Source organism: Varroa destructor, unplaced genomic scaffold, assembly GCF_002443255.2.
Source record: "Varroa destructor unplaced genomic scaffold, Vdes_3.0 BEIS01000005.1, whole genome shotgun sequence".
Lineage (NCBI taxonomy): Eukaryota > Metazoa > Arthropoda > Arachnida > Mesostigmata > Varroidae > Varroa > Varroa destructor.
In genome coordinates, this window is record NW_019211458.1 from 34890308 (window position 1) to 34916008 (window position 25701).

Below are 25701 nucleotides of genomic sequence, written 5' to 3' on the forward strand. Positions count from 1 at the left end.
TGGCAAATACTGCTTGTTGAACACTTGCTATACTAGTAAGGACTACATAAGGAGAGATATTGATCAACGACGCCTAACATGGCCCTCGAATGAATTGTAAGCATACGGGTATTTTGTGCATCGTATCGATGTGTTTATTTCGCTGTCTGCCATACAATACGCTTGCGCCTTACGTCCATCGCGTCGTACATCCGGCCTTCGGGTGGCGGAAGGTAGCTGGTTGTGCCAAAGGTTACAGGGGCACCTCATTCAGCTCATGCATTTGTATACAGACAAACAGACACACGAGACAGCATACGCACGCCGACGACGACGAACCGAACGATCAAGCGGCACAAAGCGAACAGAAAAATGTTGTTGCTGCCCCTATAGAAACTGAATATGTACCTCGCACTTGCGAACGGCGTATTCAGCTACATCAGTAGATAGACGATATAGCCAGCCCGCGAGACAGCCAGCCGACCAGTCCGACAAGCGGTGGCCATCTGTAAGTCTGCCTGATAGATGGGGGAAACACGCGCGAACCACGTTTCCTCTTGCCATCGGCTCTATGAAGTCGCCCCGCGAGGTGTTCTCCCGTTGAGAACGAAAAATAGAGCCTACGTGTAGAACTGCTAGCAAACTGTCTATCGGTATCTATCGTCTACTATATTGCTACAATTGCTACTAAGACGCCAAATTCTGTGCGACAGTCCTGGCGTTGTTGACTTGGTAAACTCTGACCGACCATCGCAGGTTGTTGTGGTAGCCAGAATGGCCAATCAACAAAACTTCGTTGTGTCGAAGCACATGGTCATCTCAGACTGCAGCTCCTACCGTCGCCAGCAAATCTGACCATGCTAGCAGAAGAAATCGCTTCGCTCTTTACCAGCATACCGGAACGCGCGCGTATGCGTCACAGCCGATCGTCGACCACCTTCACCTTCCCCATTACTTCTCGACACCAGCGGCGGCGGCGGAGAATTCGTTATTTGGCGGACGGGCTATGAATCCTCACGAAGAAGGAAACTTCGCCGCTGCTACGGTGGAGGGTGGAAACGAGGAGGTCGGCTTCGATGAGAAATTATCTTCTTTATAAAATGCAGACCTCTTTTAACTGAAGGTGTTTTTTCTTCCTGCTCTCTCTTTCTCTCTCTGTCATTATCTAAAATATTGCATTATATTGAATCGTTTTCGAGCGAACGGTCTTATGTTAATTTTTAGTCGATCTGAGTAACACCGCTTTGCCAAACTCTCCTAATGTTCCCGTCAATCTAACTATCTTCAGATTTTACATGTAGATATAAGCGATTCGAAATTTAGGCAGACCACTTAGGCAAGGATAGGGTTTTCGTACAAAAGTCTATCTGAAAATTAAAGCAGAGTCTGATGTATACTGCTGCCGCTAAAACTAGAAGGATGAAATTTGCGAAACGCAACCTAAAACGCAGCGCATATAATAAGTAAAAAGAAAACTTGGCTTTGTTATTTATTTATCACATAAAAAAAATGTTGGCCTTCCCAGCTTTGTTGAGAACGGGCTGAAAGTTTTCTGAAGACCCTTTATATAAGCACTGATGAAGTCCGACTCGCTTGATTTGCCCCTCAGATTTGTGTCGTAGACAAACAACAAGTCGTAGTAGCAACAATATTGCCATCGACCACGGTAACTATTGGAATATAATGACTAAATAAAACCTTAGTTTCTATTGCACGCAAACGAATGTTTAGACAAAATGCGTCCTCGTTTGGTAGAGGCAGGCAGGCGAGCGGGCGGGCGGGCGGGCGATCCGTTTGCCCGGCCGCTTCCTGATCTCGCTAAGATACCAGTGTTTCCATAAATTGTATTACTACAGCTTTCGCTATGGCTAGTATCGTCATAAAAATCAATGAAATGAAGTGATTAATTTTTTCTTTCGTCTCATGTGTAGCTTACTGGTTCTACAAACAACTACGGGTTACAACAATCTGACAGTGAGGCGTAACAAAGAGACAGTGCTTTGCCACCTTCAGTTGCGTCGAAATCCGAACTTTAGTTCGATGTCGCTGTGTATTTGGGTTCCTCCACGACTTATTTCTGGTGACGTTTCGGGTGTCACCGTTAATCTTATCGGGATCGGAGTAACAAGCGGACGCCAAAGTTAAGACGCAAGCTGACCGTAGACGATTCTTATGATGGGAACAGATATCTGATACGCGACAGTATCGTAAACAAAGAGAAACTGTGAAGAGGGACAAAAAAAACAACGCAACTATAACAACAACAACAGCTAAGCGTCTAATAATAAAAACGAAAAATTAACAAATCTCAAGAACGAATCGTTCAACTACAATAGGTTCGGTGCTCATAGGATGTTTCTGATTTCGCTATGCGTTCACTATCAAAACCTCGGTGTCCTCATACGCATCGTTCCGTTATGCCAGCAATCGTCTCATACACATGGCAAAAACTGAAGAGATTCTGATTGCTTTAACAATATGCCCTACTTCTATTTTAGGCACATGTGCGTCATCTTCAACTTTTAAGGTCCGTGATAGTGCTATCTATCTCGTTCTAGAGATGTACACTCCTTTATATTCATTAATTATCTAATACCTTCTCAGGTATTAGAAGTTTTCACCGTCTACTGACATATCCGATGAGATATTCCTATTAAGCGACAAAATAAGCTGAGTGGTGAACATTAAAGAGGTAGTAGTTACAATCGACCCGAAATGATACAGGCAAGACGAGAGCGTCAGGACGAACCATGTCGCCAGTTCGGCAGGCCCGACCCCCTGTGGCAGCGATAGGTGGCTGTTTATATGCTTCTTGCTGTCGGCAATTTTAAGAGATCCTTGATTTTGGCTATTTTCTTTAACTGTTGCGTTTCTATTCCGTCTTCGGCGCCGCGGTTGCTACTGCTGATTTTTTTAGCCCCTCTTTACCCCTGTCCATTCGCTTGTGGCTCCTATGGCTCTTTTTAGCTCTTCCTGTATCTATTTATGTTGCGTTTTTTTTTTTGTTTTCTCTGCCGTTCTTTCACGGTGACAACCGTCGCGGAGGCCGCTGCCTGCTCGCGTTGACGCTGGTGACGTTTCTTCAATAGGCCCAACCACAATTACCGCTATCCGAGGGAGAACGGTAGAGCATAGGATGGGCCATGCGTCTGTCTGTTTGACGGCTATCTGTACCTGTGTATGTGTGTACGTGTGTATGAATCTTATCACTGTGGCCCATGCTATCGCTTCATACCGCCGCACTTTATCACCAACGCGGCCGCCACCGCCGCGACCAGCGTCAGCATCACTATGATGATGATGATGATGATGATGAGCAGCATCCTTCTCATCGCATCGCCAGTGCAGCGTCACTGCCATCGATAAATGCGATCACAGTACGGCCGTGACTTCAAAAAGTTCACAAATGTCACAATCCCTTCAGCACAAGTTCGTCAGCGGCAGCGCTAAAAGGATGACCGGTAACAGCTCAGAAGCAGCAACATAAAACCAGACAACAGCAGCAACAAGAAGCAGTAGGCACGACAAGCTAAAGCCATGGCCAGAATTCCAGGTGAGCTAGCCAGTTAGCTGACGTCTTTCCTTGTCTCTTGACCGCTCAGATTCCGGTCGATAGCAAACAAACTTCAGAGCTGGAGTATGCCGCCTATTCATTCCGTACGTCAATGGTCCTCTTGCCTTGGCGACTGACTTCTGTTTTTCCGGTAATAGCGGTTCTGGGTTCGAATGGAAGACCTTCTGCTGGGAGTGATCTTTTCAATCGTTCAGGTTTCCTTGTCGGCTTTTATGCCAACAGTGACTCTACGACTGAAATAGGCAAATGTAAGAGAAAAGAGGAGCGAAAAATACGATTTGTTCGAGCCGAACAAATTGACATAGCACCCTTATTCATGAAGAAAGCCGGCAATGTTTTTCTTAACTTATCCATGTAATCGATTCTTCCTTTGGGCTGACTCTATGCATCTAAAAAACATTCAGAATCTGAAATGATGATGGTGATCATTCAACTTAATCGTGGAATTCGTCGAAAGGTTTCAATTTCGTTCAGTCATTAAATGTCTAACCCAACACTTTGCTACCGTTGTCGTAGAACGGTTCCTTGTTTTCGCGTTACGGCAGTTTTGTGGCCCTGTTAAGATGCGTCAAGCAAACGTACCTCAACGAATGTGCGCAGAAGCCCTGCTGAGAGCTGGGCTGAGAACCAATCCTCGTTGAGAAGCGTCAGGTCAGAAGACCAAAACTCAACGTTTGCTTGCTGGGTGCGTGAGGAACTTTGTTGTATGTAAGATGTCCTGCTGCTGCTGCTGCTGCGTCGGCGATTGCCGCAGCTGTGACACTATGTATTATGATCAAGAAAAAAGAACAAGTAGCAGAAAAGTTGTACACTGAAAAAAAAAATGTCACCAGGTAACAATATTAACCGCGATAACAATGACGACAACAAACACGAAATCCCCTCAGAGTTACTAGCTGCGACACGACGCTTGCATGCCGTTGGTTTGTGCCGGCTTCTAGCTCCATGGGCTATACGAGGAGATACCATCATAGCGAGACACAAGACTACACAGGCATTAACTTACAGCATTTGTTGCCGCCGCTGCTGCTGGGGATATGATCGTCGTTACTGTTGCAGCATTACCGTCGGATCTTTTTGTTGACGTCGACAAAGCAGCCGCTCGAGCTGGCGCTGCTGTTCCAGCCGCGCTCGATGCGACGATGACGACGACGACGACCATCTAACCATAAGGCGGCGGCGGCGGCGGCGGCGGCGGCGGCGGTGGTGATGACGATGACGAGGACGACAATAGCGGCTGATTCCTGTTGCCTTCATCGTCTATGCTAATTGTACCTCTTCTAGCGTCGCTCCGCATTCTAGCGCGTTTTCTCTATTTATTCTTGTCTATCTGTATGTGTGCGCGTCTGCTGCTGCTGGTGCTGCACTTTCTGATTTCATGGGGTCAGCGCGCCCAATAAGCATAAGCCTTAGCGGCAGCAGCGGGCGCCATGTGAATATATGATATATACTATTATAGTGGCGGTTGGTCACAGCACAACAGGCAGCAATGCTAGCCAAGCCTAGAGCAGTCTTCATTCCGGCCGTTGCCGTACTACTACGATCCACGGCAGTCAGAATCACAATCATCGCCACCAGCAGAAGTAGCAGCCTAACCGGTCTCGCCAGCATTTTCTATTGTTGGAAATAGTGGGCGAACAACTAACTGACCCCTGATGCTGCATGTACACACACATATGTATTTATATAACTTATAGGACGAAGTTGAAAACAGGCACAATTGGAGTAGTATCAATACAGCCTGTCGTGCTTGTCGACGAAAAGAGACAATGCCAGTAACAGCCACAGCGAGCGGTAAGAGGGGTATCCGCAGGAAAGTTTATAGTGAGTAATCGGTCTCGTCGTCAGCAAATAGAAATCCATAATGCTATACAAACAAAAAAAAAACTACACACACAAATAGACAAAGCGATTTGACAGATTTTCGAGAAAAAAATCTTTCGCCAACGATTCAACGATCGATGGTTGCTTCGCCGTCGTCACACTGACGACGGAGTAGCCTTCGTCGCCCAGCAACGGCGCTGACGAAGGCTCATCTTCCTTTCCCCCTTCACCCCTGGCCCGCTTCACCTCTGCCGGTCCTCTTTTCGCTGCGCTTGATTCAACAACAATCAAATACTAACTTGATCAGCGCAACGATTCGCATCATCATCGCCGTCGTCGTCAGAGACGGTAACGGAGCTGGCATTGCTATTACCATTATATGTCGATTAGCACGTCCAATGATGATGGTTAGTGGATGGAGTTTGCAAGCGACCGCATTCGTCAAAGACAGTTCCGCGCAATGGAGTGAAGCCTCATAGCTACTGCAGCAGCAGCAGCAGCAGCAGCAGCAGCAGTAGCAGTCGTTGCTGCTGCTGTTTAATTGGAAGAAAATTTAAGACATTTTCACACCCCCTCCGCCACCAGCTGGTGGCGCTTGATTCACGTTGCTGTTCTTATCGTTGTAACTCGCGCTTCCGTATTTTCTGCCACGAGTCAACGACGCACACGCTCATTTCGTCCCTTGAGCAGTGTACAACAACGCGCCTGGGGTGGCTATCGTCGCTGCCGTTGTCGCTCGGCACCGCGACTCCGTTGTTCGACCGGCCCGAGCTCTGGCTGCTGTTCTTGCTGTCTACTGGATGGCATGAGACGATGGCTTAGCACGTCGGGATTTTTAACGTTGCCGCCACTGATATTGATAATGATGCTGGTGATGCTGCTGTTAGACGCCAGGCAGCAATGGCGGCAGGGTCAGGTTGCCAGCATTGTTGACAGCGTAGTCGGCGACACACAGATACATCGCGGAAACTAGCTAATTTATCAAAGATTGCTAGCGACCGCTGGCCAACAAGCCAACTAACAAACGACGAATTATCTACCGCTGATAGAACTGCTACCGAAGCTTTTGCTGGCACGATCCATTTGACAACGAAACGACGATGGAGGCGCGCATTGGCGGAGCTGCTGCGGCGGAACAGCGCTACAACAGCAGCAGCAGCAGCATCACTGTGCTGTGTGAAGTGTACTCGCGTTTGCGTGCTGAACCAGTAAACAGCGGCCGATTGAGTCCATGAATGAATGGCAACGATCCACTGACCGCCAACGAGCTGCTGTGAGAAACTTCGTCGGCGTATGCCATCAAAAACGCGGCCAGAATGATACGATTCCAAGACAATGTGATGATGGTCGCCGGTCGGGCAGATTGCATACTTTTATAGGCTGAAGTTACATACAGCGCTTGAGATTCTAAACGTCGCAGACGGCTTGCGTTTCCCATTGCCTTTCGCTTTCTCTTCGTCAAAAATGGTTGCGGTGAGCTATCTAAAACAACGTGATGGCGTCACCCGTGCACCTTCTGTAGCTACAAGTTGGTTACAATAGTTATATCCAAGTATGTGAAAGCAATTTAGTTGAGGTCACTTAATTACGGCACTGTAATTATTACGCCACCCGGGAGTTTTTCATCTGGATTTCCGCACAGCTATCTGTGTTCAATAGAAGCAAGTGAAGAATACGGGGCCGCAAACAAAATTACAGTACCTAGTCGTGCAAGCAAGACTAACTTCCATTTGTACTACTAGATCTAAACATTAGAAACGCAACTCAGCTGGTTCCTAAACCACAATTATATACAGTATTACACAACAATATATATATATATATAAGCGTCACCGTAATATCTAAAGACACGGTTTGCAGGCGCTTAGCTAACGATACGAGCCGGTTGCCCACTTGGGTCATTGTTCTTCCCGTCAAAGATTTGCCGTTACCCGAAGTAATTGTCACAGTGAAGTCTGATGATGTCCATTACTGCTAAGAATCAGTTCAGCTTTAAATTCGACAAAAGGAGCCGGATACTAATAATAAGCAAATTAATTGTGATTAAAAATGCAAATTTCAGGAGCGGGAGCCAGGGTTGGAGAGTGTTGTCAGTAACTTAGACAAACGAAGAAAAAAGTCTTCGGATGTCCGCTTGGCCATCAGTCGTTGTCGGACTTTTCTTTTCCTGATAGCCCATTTGGCTCGGTGCACTCATTCGTACTCTAAGACCACGTCATGCGCTGGGGCAGATCAGTACAAAGGAAGTTTTCTCTCCCATTGACTTCCTGGGTTTTTTTTTGTAACATATGGTAAATCGCTTAGCATATAACCGACCGCGGAGAGCCGTCCCACTGCTAACCAACGTTTGAGATCAAATGGCGTGGCAAGAATGACAGCGTCAAATTTGTGAATGTGATCTTTTTACAAAGCATAAGCCCCCTCTACGAGAACAAACTAAAAGCAGAGTCAGCCCAATCCCGTGAGTTTCACGACGTAGACGAGGAATAAAGGCAGTCGTAATAACAATCCATAGAACCAGCGACTAACGACACGAATGAAACCCCCAAAAGACGAAAATAGAAAACGAATGCAATAAGGCAGCGACTATCAACGACGCACGAACAAATAGAGGAAGCCAGCGAAAGAAACGCCGCCGCCGCCGCCGCCGACGGAAGAACTTCGTCAAAAAAACGGCGGTGGCGGCGGTGACGTCGACGTCCACGACGAGCAAAGTGCAGACAAATTCCACCAACGAATGAGGCCGGGACAGGCAACAGGCAAGGAAAAATGAAGCTGATGACAACGACTTCGCCATTCCCGTCGTTGTCGCCGCCGCCGCCGCCGCCGCCGCCGCCGCTGAACAAAGCAGAGATAAATTTATACAGTTATTTTGAATTGGGCTGTAGGTCATACCTTATGTCGATGTCGGTAATATTGCCATGGCCGTGTAGCTATAGTTATTGCTAGCATGGTCGCTCGTCAGTCAATGGTTGCGTCTTAGAAACGAACTAAAGCTTGATTCTACACAGCATTCCGATACTTCCATCAGCGGGCGCTACAAGTTGCAGATATTTATTCTACACCGGTTCCATTTCTGAAATAACCATAGTCCCGCGTTCGCGTATCAAACCGATCGATTTAATTAACACGTTAGAATTGTTGACGACATTAGCCTCAACTTTTAGGACACAGGCCACCGAGGCCTCTCAATATTAATATATAGGTTGCATCCTAACCCGGTCATATCGAAGTGGGCATGCAGCCGACCCAGGGCTCTTGGCAAGAAAGAGCAGGACGGCACAACAACTTCAATGTTCAGCGGCAGGAACGGTTCTAAAGCTGTTACTACAAGCACCCGTAGACAGTGATAGTACACAATCAAATTACACGACGAGTACGGCCCGTATAAGACGTACGTAGTTATCGTAACAATATTCAAATTGTGACCTTCTACTCGGATCGTAACGTCAGTGGATCTTCCCGATACATCGACGATATATCGATATCGTCTGCTAAGCCTGGATCGATGGATGCTAGTCGACTATTGTTACTTTCTACCAATGCCTGTTTTTGCTAATGCTAGTTATATTCGTATCGTTGCACGGTTGACGAAGATTGTCGCCGTCATTGGGATGATGCCATCTGGCAGTTAACTGAAGAAAGTTGGAATCACGCAGGGAGAGGGCAGAACTACAACGAAAGACGAAGATAGCGCTCCGTCGTCATAAAACAGTCGAGTCGATTTGAGTGGAGTTTGAGACCTGCGCAATAGGGATAATTTTATCCGTTGGTTAACGCATACAAGCAGACAGCGGCGACAGCCAGCGCCACCAATGCCATAAACAACAACAGGGTCGTGATTCGGATGGTTCGGAAGGTGATGCTGACGATGATGACGGGAGGGCTGCAGGAGGACTCTGACGATGGGCGGTGATGGTGCCGGGCACCACATTGCACATCAGAGAAAGAGGGAGCGAAGCTGCTATTCTTCTGGGGAACGAACGCTCATCGAATGGACTCAATCAGGCTACCGGCATCCGTCGCCTCGAACGAATCCGCTACGGAAACGAAAAAGACGGCGGCGCCGGCGGCGATATCAATAGTAAAACGCGTCCAACGGACGCCGATTGTTAAATGCTACAGCATCCGAGAGCAACATAATCGTTGAATTTACTAGTCAGTTCAGTAGCTTTCGTCATAGTCTCTGTGTGCTGTTGGTTCATATAAAAAATCTCGCTGACATTTGAAAAATTTCATGGAAAAATCCTGATGGACGGCGAACGAGTCTGTGGACGTATGTGCACCTGTACGCAGTATAAGGTGTTTGCCGAACGAGTAAAGTTGTCGCAGTGCCGATGGAGTCACATTATAATATATATATGTGCGTATGTATGGGCTGACGCAGGGTCAACAGCTTGTATATTCTATCAGCTCAGATTAAATCCACTTTATTTAGTTTAACACTTTGGCGCCCACGAGCGCATGCATCGTTTACTACAAGTGGTGAGTGAGAACTCACTGTCTGTTGGGCCGTCGGTGAGAGACAAACAATACAGGCAACGAAGTAAGCGACAGAATAATTTGTCGGCGCCGGCGAAGTCACGTAGCTAGTTCGCTGCTCTACCAGCAATGTTTAGCCGTACGCCGACACCTAAACGAAGCAGCAAACAAGGTGACTATTGCTACAGCTGTTCCTTGTGAAGGATGTGGCACATACGAAAAAAAGGTCAATAGCAGGCACAGATGCCCACACGACTGCTGTCAATTGCTAATATTGATGGAGGTGGCGCACTTCATAGCACACTCGGCAGCTGCGCGGAGTGACAGATGTACTAACTTGTGTTTTCTCAGCTCCCTTTTTCTGTGGAGTAGAAACAGAACGAGCAGGACTGATGCTTCTTCGAGAATTTCTAGACGTTTGATAATTCAATTTTCGCTAATTCTTACGTTAATGCAGTGTGGCCCTCTGCGTGTGTCTCTCTCAGCGGCTCATGACCGATCTAGCCGGACGGATCGGCACATATTGTACACACTCTTATTGGACGTTAGCGTGTATCTAGACCGTACATATTGTGTGCTTGTACTGTACAATACGAACGCGGCGTCGGTCGTTTGATGTTGTTGGACGCTACTGAATGGTGCTAATGCCGATGTTTATGCCGCTGCTGGCGCTTGCCTTTGGCTTCGGTGGTTTGCGGCTGGAAAATACAATCCGTTCTCGGCGATACGCCACCGCCGTCTCTAGCATACCTTGGTGCCTATGGAATTAGCAGTAGATGATTCTGTTGCTACGTACGACGCTGGTGTCACTGTTCATGCTGACTATGACAGTGCTGCTGCTGTCGTGGCACCAACGGGCAGAAACCGCCACTGCGCCGTGGTGGCGGTGATTTCTGCTCTGACGGCGTAGTTTATCGACGCTGCCGTTGCTTTGTCGGCAGCGTCACTGTACAGCTCCAGCAGTAGCTTCCTCAGCAGCCTCGATACCTCTTATGCGTCTCTCGATGCCCACTGTCGTTGCTACTTCTGCCATCACTCATCATTTATACAATTCTTTTTAGGGATGTCATTGCGAGCGTCGGTGGTTAACGCCGAACCAACGTTCAGCAAAAGAGCTACTGCAGCGAAATGCTGCTGACATCGTAACTTCAGGCAGTCATTTTCGGTGCACTACTGTTCTATTGAGCTCTATTTTTTTCGTTTATTCGTTGGTCTATTTGTTCATCTATCCGTTGGGCGGTTGAATCGTTTGTACTTCGTTACGGCTGATGCTGCTGCGGGTGCTGATTGCATTACGATTCCTCGCGGAACTGTTGCTTGTTCTGCCACCTTCTGTTGATCGTAGTGGCTTTCTGCCTCAGACTGGCTCGTGTTACCGGCGCGTCAGCGCCAGGCGCAGAAGCGTAGACAAGAACGTTACCGCTGTCATCGTTTTCATCAACAACGACGACGACGACGACGACACCGCCGCTGCCGCTGCCGCTGCCACCGTTCCATCCGTCCACCTATCAGTTTCAACTATTGAATTGGCAACAGATACGGCCGTTTCCAATAGACTGTCGACTGCTCACACGCTCATCGGGTCTGAGGGCACCGTCACGCACAGAATTATACGAATACGCGCACACATGTACCCAAATACGCATGCTCTCGCAGGCCGATCAGGCAGCTTTACTTTTTACTCAGGCAGAACTATATTCAGACAGCCATTCTACCGCTACCTATCTTCCACCCTTTGTGTCTACGACGCAACGTTTAGCGCTGCAATAGCCTCTACCGCAGTAGTTTATACATATCAGATCGTGTTAATAGCGACGGCGACGGCAGAAGACGGCAAAAGAAAGCGCTGGCCGTATTCCATCGACTGACTCTTGCAAAGTTATTCACTACGTGTATATGCTTGTGAGCATACAATTTTATCTATAGTTGTCTGTTATACACGATCTAAAGAAGGGTCTAGTAGTAGATTTGCAACAGTGGGAGGATACGATGGCGCAGGTCAGCTAGTCTATATGGCCGGTTTCATCTTTGTTAACTGTTGATGATGTTGCCGCTGGTGTTGTCTCAGCTTCGAACAGTTGTCATTCTTAGGTACGCTGCTGCTGCAGGTGCTCGTAGCAATACTGATGGTCTCTGTTCGCAGGCCTGTCCGTTGTCGTCGCCGTCGTGTTGAAAGCTTTTTCTGTGCTCAGTGTCTAAATGCACGCCACAGTGCGTCATATCTGCGAGCGTGCGTGCGGGCGCGCACAGCTGCGAGTAAGCTGCAATGCAATGCAATGAAATGAATTGTAATGTTCCGAATAAAGGAAGACTAAAGAGAGAAGTTGACGGGGTATGTGACCGGGTGGTGAGGGAGGGGGACGCTTTTGAAGGAAAACGTATCGGAAGGAAGAACAGCTCTGCTCAGGAAAAGTGTTCTGCGTCTTTGTGTTTCAATGCTGTTGTTGATGGTGGCTGGGCTGAGCGGCACTGCGTACGGCGGCAGCAGCACCTCGGAACGACAGACGTCCAACTAAGCTCGTTGCCGGTTCCACGCAACGTCGTCCAGGGTCAAAGTCGTGACTGGACCTCGAGCTCCTTGGTTTTCGATGCGGCAAGCGAACGAACGGGCGGGTAGAAACGCAGGCAGACAGGCGACCGATCGGTTGCTGACGAGCGCAGCCTGACTACACTGTCTATCTCCTTCGGCTGACGGCGGTTCCACATCGGAACAATCACAGCCAAACACGCAGACAGATACAGCGTCACTATTGAACAGCATTGGCACAAGCGCCACTTGCCGCGATCGCCAGTACCGAAAACATCGGCAAACGAGCGGCAGTGACGACGGCGGCGGCGGCGGCGGCGGTGGCAGAGGCCCGCCGAAACAAGCCCCGGGCCTTCCTCTCTTAGCGATTAGATTGCGGCCAATTTACAAACAGCACATATAGCGCGTGTTGTCGGTTCTGTGTGTGTGTTTCCAAATAGCGGGGTCCAGTGGTAAGTCGCTAGTAGCAGCGGTAGATGCTACTGCTGCTGCCACAGCTGAACTTCACCATGCTCTTCTTTTTTTGCTATACTACAACAACCAGCAGCGTTGACTGGCTGATGACGCTCCTGACGGCTTTTTGTTGTTATGGAACGGAATAGATCAAGCAGCTATAGCGGCTGCGGCAATGGCACCAGCGAATTTGCCTAGAAAGCAAAAAGAAACCAATAATAAGCTAATGCAATTTTGAGTTATGAGGTTGGCTGGAGGCGTGTTAATGTATTGCTCATCCACTAGTTAAATGCGGCTCCGATGAAAAAGCCGGAAAGACATTTCTGAGGTTAAATTTGATCAGTAATAGTTAGTTGGCCCGGTATTACATGCAGGCAATGCTTACAGGCTTAGAACCCACGAATTTCGCATATCATAAAATAAGTTTCGTAATTCTAAAACATACAAACCAGGGTCTATTTCTTATCTACAGTCGGTCAGCATCTCAGAACAGACGCCCAGCGGTAAACGCTGATTTGTGGACTGCATGAGGCGAAATGTCATCGCAAACCTAAAAACAGAACGATATGCCTAGGAAGACTTCCTCGCCAAGGAATACTTTCCTTAACATTTCTCTCGGTAAAAAATAAGCTTTTTGTAAGCAGCACCGGACAGCAGCACATACTAGTTATTTATACTGTAGCTGGTGTCAGGAGGTAAATACGACATTGGGCTACCTATCCCTCGTTACTTTGAGGTTGGCGTGTAGGACGTTTCCTGACAGTGCTGCAGCAGTGATTCGGATCTCTAACAGCCCCTGTACGGTTGTAGCTGCAGCTGCAGCTGCTGCTAATGCCTCGCCCCATGCTTTGCCCCTCCTTCCTTGCCCCCTGTCGTGTTATTCTTCGTAAACCATTGATGGCGGTCGGTTCGTTGGACGACCAAACGAGCGAACGATCGATAGATGTTGATCTTGATTCTTGCTGATCCTGATCCTCGATCTCGTGGTCGTGTTGCCGAGTGACGGGTTGATCCGACTCTGTCAGGAAGTCGGCTGCAGCCACGCTAAGAAATCGGGGAAGGACGGAGCGAGAGAAAGAGGGGCACAGACTGAGCGTGCGACAGGGAGAAACTCTGTGTACCTCTGTACGTGTGTGTTCGAGACGACGGCAATGGAAGAGACCGCAAAAGATTGAGAGAGCCAAGTAACGTTCACTGCTGCAGGAAGCGCTTCGGTTGCGCTACTGCGATTACTGCTGGCACCGCTGCTGCTGGCGCCAGCGGGACGAGAAATCACCGTTCAGGAAGCCGAACAGTATCGGACACAGCAGAGCGCCACCCGAAAAACGCATCGCTTAAGAGAGAGAGAAAGAGAAACGCCGAGAGTATTGCAGGTCGGCCTAGCGTGGCGGCGGCGGCGGCTGCTGTTGCTGTATGGCACGACGCCGACAGTGCTGTCGGAGGTTCATTGGCGCTTAGCACCGCTGCCGCCGCCCCTGTCCCAGTAGAGCTGCAGCTGCTCCCAGCTAGCAGGAAAAACTAATCTCCTATGAGCGATTGCTGGTCGAAGGAAGCTGCTGGAGGGGAGGCCGGTAGCCGAAAGCAGGGGAGAAATGCTTGGTCTTTAAGCGTTTTTCCATGTACTAAATATCGCCACCTCATCGAAAGCCAGTCAGCCACGCCGGCGTGCTCGAACTGAATCGCTCATCTCTGAAAGAGACGTACAACCAAAGAGAAGGCCAGCAGAGCAACTGGCCTTACGCGAAGGAAAGGCAACGTAAAAGTTCAGCACTGCTTGTCATCTTGCCCACTGTCGCTCGCCAGTCGACAAGCTCCCGGCAAACGAGACGACAGAAGCAGAAAGAGCAAAAAAAATTACCGCTGGCTTGATTGCCTGCCTGATCGTTCTAATAACAAAGTTTGGACAACGCAAGAATACCGTCTTAACAGATGAAGATTCCTCAGAGGAATAGATAACGTAAGGTACACTCGGTAACCGGTTGGTTTTTTGTCATCGGTCTCCGACACACAGCTGCTCTACTTATCAATTTTGCGTCCGTATCAAAATCAAGTATTTACCACATATTGAAATAACAACTGAGTATACGTTGATGAGACGGCTACGGTGGATGTTAGACCACTTTAGCGGATGGAACTGCTAAAACGATCTTTACTACCTGATCGAGTAAATCGGGCCCTACATAATATTCATCAAGCCTATTAAACAGTTTGTGCTCACGAGAACTAACTGGTCGCTTCTCCTGTTATTGATTTCAAGTTCTTTGAACACTGCAAACAGAGTTATCGCTAGCAGTGTTAATGCACAGGTTCGCATTGAGCTCGATCGGGAAATCGTGCGGTCTCCGTCAAGAAAATCGGCTGGCTTAGATGGCCGTAATATTGCTGAAGAAAAACCTATGGATCGATGAGTTCGCGCTGGTCAAATATAATAAGCTACCTAGCTAGCTATTCGCGGTAGTCACACTCAAAGTAAAGCACTCTTGCGTACAGAAACATGCGGCAACCGGCAGCGCCAATACGGTTGGCGATCCATTCTTTTGCTTCTGTGTCGCTGCTATTCTCCATCGCCGTAGTGGCTGCTTATCAGCTCTTTCAATTATGACCCATTCTTTAAATTCTCTATACCATCTCAAATATGGGCAAAGTTTAAAGTTGATAGGCTATGAAAGGCGCCACCGCTTTTTCGAAACCACAAGGGGTACGCGAGGGGCGCTGGGCGAGGTGCTAGATTCGATGGGTGTTAGTAGGGTAAATGCGGGCAGGAGAAAAAGAAAGAAAGAAAGATCGGGACAGGCAGACAGGCCTGCTACTACATCTACTCTTGCATGACTTGACTAGCATAGGGCCTGCTGTTCCGGGCACAGTCTTTGTGGTGAAATGCTGTCTGCTGGCTGTGGTTGGTGATTTTATATTAGGTGATCAATCAGCACTTAAACATTTTGGCCATTTTTGCCTCCATATCACACTTAGTCTAGCGTCGTCAACGTCGCCAACCCCTTCAATAGTCGTAGTATAGAGGCGAATGGCGTACGGGTTGGCCGGCGTGCGAAAGGGGTACGAACACTTTTAGGTTGGAGGTTGCAGGACGAAGGCTAGAGGTAGGTAGGGGGTAAACGTGCGGCAAACGGGAGTGCTGGACGAAGGGCGTAGCGTCGACCAACGAAGATCAAATATGACGAAGCGCACTCATGGGCGATAACCTCGACGTCGCCTAGAGAAGCACGCTACGGAAAGGCAGAGATAAAAGGCAGACGCCGATGACGGTCGACGCGGGGAAAGACTTGAGCGCCCATAAGCGCGTACGAGCGAGCTGCAGAACAGTTTGGCGGAACTGAGAGCAGTTGAATGGCTGTGGTAAAGCAGCATCAGGGTGCTCTGTAATAGAGATGAACGTTTTAATCCTAAAGCTCAACCGGTTCGATGCTGGAACGAAAGCGATTTTCCTCGAGGACTAAAAAAGGGAATGAAGAGGAAAAAAGGCTTCTGCACGAGATACTCCACAAAGAGCAAATTCGGGCAGTGTACATAGGAGATGTGAAGATTGGCTTTATGTTTTGCGTCACCAAGAGGCTTTGCATAAAGATTTGGTCGCTGTGTCGTCCGCAACATGGCAGTTCGTCTTTCTATAGAACTAAATGGAGCCAAACAAACATCTTCGAACTAACAGAAGAGCATTTTTTTATACCGCTTTTTTAGTACCATCCCATCAGCTGAGATTCACTTGTCAGCTGACAGACGATGCGACCGATCAAAATGCGTCAATTGAAATTAGCTTGTACAGATGTCTGATTAGAAAATCCGACACTAAGTGCTTTCTATTTTTGCTTGTGAATAGTGTGAGACGACGCATGTTGGCTCAAAAAAGGCTCTTTAGGGGGCTCGCCTATCGAAGAGTTATCGGGGTTGGAAGGTACTATGCAGTTGGACCTGCTCAAGCTATCAGTTCATTCGGTCGTTGGCAGTAGTCAGTCATTCGATTGGTTTCGCGTCTGCTATTGCATTTCTCATGAGCATGCTATTTACTGCTGCTGCTGTCAGGGCGGGTCGATCTGCGAAGCAGGCGGTGCCACGTGCGCCTATTCCGAAAGCGTAACAGAACTGAATGCGTAACAATTACGCCCTGATCGCGTTCATTCGTCGTTTATTGGTCGTTGTAGCAGCGGCAACAGCAGTGGCGGCGCGTTACGCAGTAGCCCGTGTCGGCGCCGCCGGTTAAGGCGTCCGTTTCACCGCTGCGTTTCTATCTAGTGCTAGTAATAGTTCCAACAGCGCGTATCACCCGTTAGAGTGGGCGTGTGCCGTGATACACAGTTATATAATCGGCAGCCGCAGCGGTGTCTGCCTGTTTGTACGCTTTCAGAAGCTGCTATGACCAAGTTACTATATATAGTTGGGGTGTTGTTGTTGCTAAAGGTAACATAATGCGATGGACGATGACGCCAGCAACGGTGACTAGCTCTCTGCCTGTGCTTCTGTCTATCTGCTTAGCTCTGAATGCTCTTATGCGTTTGCTGGCGTGCGCGTGGGGGCGGCGCGTGGGCGCGTACAAGCGTGTCGTCATTGTGCCGTTGGTCCGTGGACGTCCACTTGTCTAACTAAACGGCGGCGGCGGCGGCGGCAGCAGCAGAATGTGCCACCGTGCTACACTACCGTTATTCGAGAAAGAATGCGAGCGCTGTTGTAGCGGTGACAAGCCTCTGGGCCGCCACGAGCTGTCGGCTGGGCCGAACTAACTGGGCTGGCTGGCTGGCAGATCAGTGCAGGCCGCTACTCTGAAGCAGAATACTTACTACTGCTTCGAGTAGCGAGTAGTAAAACGAGGAGAAGCAGCAACGAAACTAGCGCTGTTAGGACGTACTATGATCACAATCGCGGTCATGTCCAACCTATTTATTGCTTACTAGGCAGTAGCGACTCCATGGCGCTAACAGAACGAACGACTTCCGTGCGTCATCGAACTGCCGCAGTCAAATTCTAACGCCCACACTGCCTGCGTTCTCATAATCGCCAGCGTCGCCGTCAGCTGCTTCTTCCTACTTTTGGTCGTTCTCCTAACTGGTAGCTACCGCGCGTTCGCCTAGGCTGCCCACAGCTCTCCTAAATAGAGCATCCATCTTTTCATTATGCTAACTTGCTGTTAAGTGTTTTTGAACTTATTCTCTCTATCTGCGTATGTATGTGTATGCCACGGTGACGTCTCAGCGTGTTCTGCTCCACCGATCGACAGCTGCTGCTGCTGCTGATGCTGCTACTTCCGTTGTCACACACAGACCCGTGCTGTCTATGATGATCAGAAGCAGCAAATGTGCCCAGCAAGCAACGCGATACGGTCGCCGGTCCCAGCGTAGTCCCGCTGCTTATGAGTTAATACTACCAGCAGTCTACTTGACGTTGCAAACATCCAAATGTATGCAGTTCGATGCGCGTATCTAGCCGCACGTAAGCATCCGATTTGCACGAGTCAGCCCACTGCGCCGCGCGTGATTTGTGGGCGTACAGCATCGAGACGAGATTTAAAACGCTGGACAGAGTCGGATGGCCTGATTGATTTATACGGGGTAATGATCGGCATATGTATCGTAGGCACAACGGTCGGTAATCACTCATTTCATAGGCCAGTCAGGGAGCCGGTCAGTGAGCGCACCGACTCGCTTCCTAACCCACTAGCGGTCAAAGCATGGACGCTGTATCGTCGTCACCTTGTCGCCTGAACACCCAGGCGAGGTACGAGGTAATAATAACCGTGGCGGTGGCGGTGACGACCACATCTCGAGAGTCAGGTGTCTGTTCGAATGACCAGTCACTCCCTAGTTGCTCCGTTGAATTCGACCACTGAATGAATGAAGCGACTCCCTAGCTGCTTGATGTCTGCTGGCCTGTCGGGTCTCCTCGTTCAAAATGGGCAGCAGTAACCACACCGGCGTCAGCAGAAACTAGCAGCGTTGTCGACAGCAACACCGTCAAGAAACAGCAACAATGACGACGACAATAGCCGCCAGAGTGGCTCATCAGTTCGACGCATGTGTCCTTTTGAGATGGCTGACGCAGTACTGTTAGCGACGCTGGTGGTGCTACCACGAGGTGATCAGCGGTCGACCAGCTCAGTTCTTGGTTAACGGTTGTGATACGTGGGTTCATCGTGCAATTGGGATGTACTATTACCCGCCCCAGGCCAACAAACGACTTGGCGTGGAGTAGTCGCCAAAAAAATTCCTCTACTGACCTACGGCTATCGTGAAAACGAATCTACTGCTATTGCTATTGCGTGTCTATATGTGTACTACGTTCATCCCTTAGTCATTCGACCAACAATCGTCGAATCACGCAGAGACCGGCGGCTACAGCCGGTTGGTGTGAACCGGTTTTTGGCTGATGGGGGAGTCCCGAAAACGGCATCGGATTCATAATAATGGAATGGATATACAGAAAGTGCGGACAATGACTGACTGTGCACTAATGAACAAAATACACATCAGCGGTAGCAGCATCAGTTGTATTTTGAGGGTGCAACCCACAACAAACGCGACAATGGTTTACCGATGCTGGAGAGGCCGCGGCCGGGTGTCTGGGGGGTGGGAGAAGGCGGAAGCGTCACGAAGCGTATATTGTGAAGAGAAAAGTGTGAGGGTATTAATACGCACATGTAACGTTTTGATGACCTCGTGATAACCTGGAAACAAGTTGATAATCGTCTAATGTTCACCTGCTCATGCGTCAGACGCACAAACAGTGTGGCCGTTTAAAAACGTCGTTGCCCATACGAGGGTATCAAAATTAAACAGCGGACAAGTTCGTCATTATCAGTGGAACAGATACTCCATTTACCGCAACTTTCTCCAGCGTGGCACGATATGCCATTACGAAGTTATCAGAAGTCAACAAGGAAAGCCCAAACCAGGTTTATCACATGATAAGCAAATGTTAGGTAACGTTCGCCAAGCGAATGATCAGCAACTGCGGTCTATTAAATCCTAACGCCGAACGTTTTCTGCGCCGATCTAGGCCACGAATCCTTTCCGACACGATTTGCACCCGTGGTCACCAGTGTCACCACTTGGTAACATATTGATGCATATGCAACATTTACCAAAGGGGCGGGACTGCCGTAGGCAACACCATTGTAGACGGTTGTGCTATGATCATAGTAGTAGGTATCGGTGTAGTCTCTGGCGAAACGAATAGATTATCAACTGCTATGACACGATGACTCTTAGTCGGGACGAATCATTTACGGGTATGGCAATGGGATTACCGTAATTAAATCAACATATGCGAAACAATAGATCCTCATCATGTTGGACACAACGCTGGACGGGACAATGTTGCCGGATCATTAAAATAGCATTTTGTTGTATTCAGTGCACAGGGGGCGGATATTCAATTGACGGCAATTACGTGTATTTTACTAACGTCAACACGACGTACAGGGGTCTATGTCGATGAGTAAGCCTTTCGTACTGTGTGAAGGCACGTCTCAATCTTGAGCCGGACGTATAGCAACAGACAAATGTGTTTCTTGGCAGAGATATGGAGTACAACATATTGAACACGCCTGTGATGCAAAACGATCAAAATGAAAAATGCTAAGCGAAAGAATTATTCTAAAAGTGTTCTTATCTATGCAACCAAAAAAATTCAAACTACGTTGAGGACGTCATCAGGAGATGTGTTGATTCAGTCCGACGTACCTGCAGGTCTTCGTGCAATTCTACGACGTTCTTGCTACGACTCGTGACATTATCAGAATTTTTCGTTATTACTGTAGTATGGTAGTGCATCAGCAAACGTTCCTTTGTATCACGACCACTACTACAGTTGAGACGACTTATCGTAAGCTAAAGAAGCACGTGGTGTCGTCCCGTTCGGGACGGGATGTTTCCCCTGAGTCGCTGTAGCCTCTAAGGGAAGTTTTTTTCCGAAGAGCAGGCAATTCTCTGGTTGTTTAACTAACTATTTGGTGCTTAAACTTCGCGTACAATCGGTACAAGTCAACCCGCTGTCCGCACCGTGTCAACGTTGTGGCGCCCTGTTTACAACAGTGTTACAACGAACAGCTCATTCGTGTTCCCTCATTTAAATAGGCCCATATAGAAGAAGAGAGAAGACTGAATAAGAGAGTAAACGACGTAACCGTCGCCTGACGTCTAACGTATTGCGGTGGCCCGTCATGCGTAGCCAGCGAACAACGTCGGCGAAGTCGGTAAGTCAGTAAGTGGAGGCCAAATATACCTTCGCTGTTCCTTAGATTGGCTTGCTGCCGCTGATGCCCTCCAAGGAAAGAAGCAGCAATGAGTCTTCAGTGCTTTCTTTTTTGCTTTTTTTTGCCAACGGCGGAATCGACAGTTCGTGCAGGAAAGCAGAAATGTCTGACGGGACATCCAAGAAGAATTATAGTAAAATATTATGTAAGGCCATTTCACCAGAATTGCCCTGAACAATTCACTTTTTCACAAAAATTTGACTTGGATTGCTTAACGTTTTCGCGTCATCTCAGCACCTGTATATATGTGTGTGTACAGGTTATTGTAAATGAAATAATTCAAAAACAGAAGCCAGGGGAATGCAATTATGGTATGCCACTCACTGGTGTACTACGGTAACTTAGTAGAGTAAAAAAAACAAGACACAACTTAAGAAATGACAATAACTTCTAAGTACGACGAGTATTGGTCAATAACTTCTTTTGTCATTAAGATAGTACGTCTTAGGGTAACTTATTAGGACTAACCGTCCAACTTCTATTTGCGACTAATGGTTAAACCTGTCTCAAGTGTGCAGTCGCGAAATTCATTCTCTTCTCTGCCAACGTCACATTTCCATGTAAATAATGGAACCTGTGTAAGAGTGGATGTCGCATGAGCAGTATTACTTGTGTGTGTGTCTATACGTGTCTGTCTGTTTATGTATGGGTAAGCATTGGCGTACTGATGCCGGTGGACAACTGCAAATCACCCTCTTTCTTTTTCCATTCACGGGCGGTTGGCAACGAACAGCCAGTTGAAGATGTTGTCACTTCGCGTCATTTTACGGAGTGCGAAGGTCGGGGGTGGATGTCACGACTGTGTCGGTACCGGCTCCTGCTACCGCCCCACTACTACTTCCTGCTGCTGCTATTATAGAAGTAAGGGGGAGGAGGTGCCCTCCGCCACCGCACGACTGTTCTGCAGGGCTGTCGCAGTCCGCGAAAGCGTATTCGATAGCCGGCCGAGGTCTGGCCACAAACCGATAGCAAGCTCCTCTTTATTCGAGTTTGCGCATGGCACCCATTGTGAGAATGCGACAGGCCAACGGAACAATGCAGACTGCTTGCGTTGCAGAACCCTCGGGACCAGTGAGTGTCGACCGACACAGCAGTCCGAATAACAGCAGCAGCAATATAGAAAAAGGAAAATAGGACGGAGGGAGCAAGCGTCCGTCCGTCCGCAGTTGCCGCAAAGGAGTCTCCCCGGCCCAAGCAAGTCCTTTCCCGTGCAGGGTGACCATGACACTGCTATTTGGTCGTCGTTCTGCTGTTGCCACCAGAAGCAAAAGCGGTAGAGGACATAGAGGCAAAGGAGCCGGCAGCAGCACAAGTCGCAATCGCCACCGCATACATTGGCGGGTGCAAGTCGTGGCCTTATCGCGCGGCCTCAGGGAGCTAAGAATGACCGTCAACACAAGGGAAGGGCGTCGCTCGCTTGGTCGGTCGCACGGACCGTTGGTCGGGGCAAAGGCGGTAGCCGTGGCTCGTCGACTGCAAAGCGCCCTGCGTAGCTGAGCAGGGCGCCCTCCAGGTTACGGTTTATCAAAGGCCACCAGAACACACTTCACTCTTTAGCGGCATGAGCGACCACGACGCTCGAGCCACCGTAACTCTATGAGTGGTGGCGCTTTGTAGTATGATGATCGCCTTCCAGACCACTAACCTTTCCACCAGTCTGACTTCGAGAAGCCGCAGAAGCAGCGGTCACCGCTACCGTCTCATAGTAGTAGTCAAGGGCTGCTATACTCGCTTAGGACTTTTGCTCCCGCGAACAGCGGGAGTTTCGCTTCTTACTATCCATAACCTATTGTACTGAATCTTCTGACAGCCTAGAATGTAGCCCCTCCTGGTAATACGCGCTTACATATATACATTCAGAGACTAACACGCTCAGAGGTGCGTTAGTAACGACAAAGCCGCAGTAATCATATAAAATTTAATTTGCCCTCTCTATTGTATTATAGTTGTCACAGAATAGCGCAAAAATGTAATACAAGTTGTCATAGGTTTTTTAAAAAAGGAAAATGCTATAGCCGACATTTGAAAGACATCGTGCGTAAAGGGATGCATGGCAGATCTTTCTTTTCAGACAAGAGACAACAGGCAGAAAAACGCTTTAGGACAACACTGTCCTGCCACATGCAGCGTGCTAACCTATTACATAGGCGTGAAAGGCCACTACATTAAATTTACAAATGGACAGAACTTATATAAAGTCGGCGTTATTACGTTTGCGCGGCCGTTGGCAGTTGCTAACGTAGCTGACACGTACTGTTCTGCAGGGCAAAAAGTCTGACCATGGTCACCGTCCGCGGCTTAGAGTGGCAGCACTGCTTACGCCATTGTCTATGCCGCTGGTGACAGAGATGTTAACCTGCCATGCTCTTCATGGCACACGAAACATTTGAGTTCTGACAGGACAACGATAATGACGTCGAGCAGGTTTTCTCGACGAGGCAATTATGCATCGTTAGCAGTCGTTAGGAAGCTGTCTGCACTCAAGGGGGAGCTAACGTGGCCAGGGGCCAAGCCAACAAAGTGCGGGCCCTCAGTAACCTGTTGAAGAGATGTTAAATACGCTCTCGGCATGATGCTTACTTGCTCGCTTTCTCGGTTAGGCTGGGCTTACGAGTAGCCCCTTGAGAGTTACTTACAGAGCCTTTAGTGCTGTTGGTACTGTTACTTGTGTACCGAGCGCCCTAACCAAGGGGCTGCTCTGCCTCATTGAGTATAAGTGCGCTTTTGTACTCAGACAACGGGACAAAGGTGGGAGAGATGGAGATAAGGATTCTTTGCTCAGCAAACAATAGATATGCCTTCCTGCTTTGCGAATATGTGTTGCAGGAAGATTTCATCAGACAGTGCACTATGCTGAGTGGCCACCTTGACAAGTAATAGCGTCCACGAAAGCTGAGCTGTTACCTCGATAGGTGAGAACAGGGGAAAGCGTCCATTACTCAGAACTACTTATTTCAACTCGATGGAATTCTCTACGAAGATGCATACATGCATGTATTCGAAGACTTTCTATTTCGTCCACTTTCCTGCTTCAGTGATGCCATATCTTTTAAAGAAGTCGCGTCTCAAAATATTATGTTGAGAAAGGTCTCAGCCACGATGCTTGAGTACGATGCCAGCTCTTGTGAGTAGAGACTGCTTAATATAGCGATGTTAGTTGGGTTTGAGAACAAATGAAGTGGCTGAGCTGACTGTCAACCAGCGAAGATGATATATACGCTAGTATAACGCTTTGCACTTGTTTTGTCCTCGCCTGCGTCTGATAGGATGTACGCGCGTAACACCGTTCTTGGATGGTGTTACGGAGTGAGGTGAACACCTGACGTTTGGTCGTCTACACCTGCAGAAAGCAAGTCATACTTTTACATACAGAGACATATGTACATACAAGAGTTCGGTAACTTGTATGAGCTAGACGCGTGCGACTCACAGCACGCTCAAGGCGCCATCTGATATTAGATTAGGTAGTCGGTACTCACTACTTGATCATCAGTGGGCCGCCTATGCAGTCTGCCGCAACTAGCCCTGCTGTTCCTCGCTACCCGCGGATCTCGAAGGCACGTAAGACCAGCAGCACGGACACCAGTGGCTCAGCCACCGCGCCACTATGCGGTCTTCCTTCTAGCCTGCCGCACACGATAACGTGAATGTAAAAAGGAAGCCCACACATACACAGCGAAGATGGACGGACATGGGTCTACAAAGTATAGATACACAGCCTGAATATACATACGGCAGCTACCACCGTTATCCTAGTCAGTGGCACGCTATACTAGCGCTCTTTAGTGAGGGGTTCGGAGCGGCTTTTGGTGACGGGGAGGAAGAACCGTGAGGCCGGAGGAGGGTATGAGCGATCTGGCAGTTTCTTTCCGCGGGACTTGTAGAAGGTGCAGACTTGCTAGCATACACGGAGTGCAACAGCAGCATAAGGAGGATACGCTTTAAGAGGAAAAGATGCGGTAAAAGCCAGCTGCCGCTGCTAGATTGTTGCTTTGGTGGAAAAAAGGAAGTATGATCCGTGTTCCTCATTTTCCCGTGCCGCTACTTCTTTCTCTTCTCTCTTTGCTCACCCTCTCGCGTTCTTTCCTTTTTTTCTTACTATTGGTCCATTGCTGTGCGATGTGGACGCTGGCTTCGGCATGCATATACTCGCTCACTTTCGCAGGCCTCGCGGCCGCCACATGAGAGGGCAGAAGGCATAAGGCCGCGGTGCTCCATCATCTAACCGCTCTGCTCCATCGTGCAATTCACTGATAGACCAACGCCTCCACTAGCTCTGACGGGTCGACACCTAGATCTATGTAGACCGACACGAAGACCATCTCAAACCAATACACCCGAGCAGGGCATGTCCTTCCTGATCTCTCACGCGGGAGCTCACTTCCTCGTTACGTTGGAAGTAAGCCAACATGAAACAACTCTTCGCTTTTTCTATGCAACACACTCTAAATCATTTGCACGCCATCATGGCCATTAGGGAAGCAAAGGGAGTTACTTTGGGTCACTGCGAGCAGCTTATCTAGTTGAGCGCAGTCAACTCATCAGCCAATACACAGAAGCCATCCATGAATATTCGTTCAGAGATATTGGCTAATATTTGAT

General features: G+C 48.6%; 2 protein-coding genes and 1 long non-coding RNA gene across 5 annotated transcripts in view; 1 reads left to right on the forward strand and 2 right to left on the reverse strand.

The window, feature by feature from the left end:
- Window positions 1–9250, reverse strand: part of LOC147755603 (uncharacterized) — a 72394-nt gene extending 63144 nt beyond the window's left edge. The window contains exon 1 of the long non-coding RNA XR_015328371.1: window positions 8273–9250. This is a non-coding gene — a long non-coding RNA (uncharacterized LOC147755603). The remainder of the gene's footprint in view (window positions 1–8272) is intronic.
- svp (COUP transcription factor 2) overlaps window positions 1–25701 on the forward strand; it is an 81796-nt gene that overhangs the window by 22077 nt on the left and 34018 nt on the right. The window lies entirely within an intron of this gene.
- On the reverse strand, window positions 1305–8107 carry LOC147755604 (uncharacterized). Its single transcript, XM_086990113.1, has 3 exons — window positions 4560–8107; window positions 4136–4315; window positions 1305–3786 (listed from the first exon to the last, which is right to left on the reverse strand). Exons 1-3 carry the CDS (start codon window positions 4713–4715, stop codon window positions 3781–3783), a joined length of 342 nt encoding a protein of 113 aa, XP_086846239.1. The 5' UTR covers window positions 4716–8107; the 3' UTR covers window positions 1305–3780.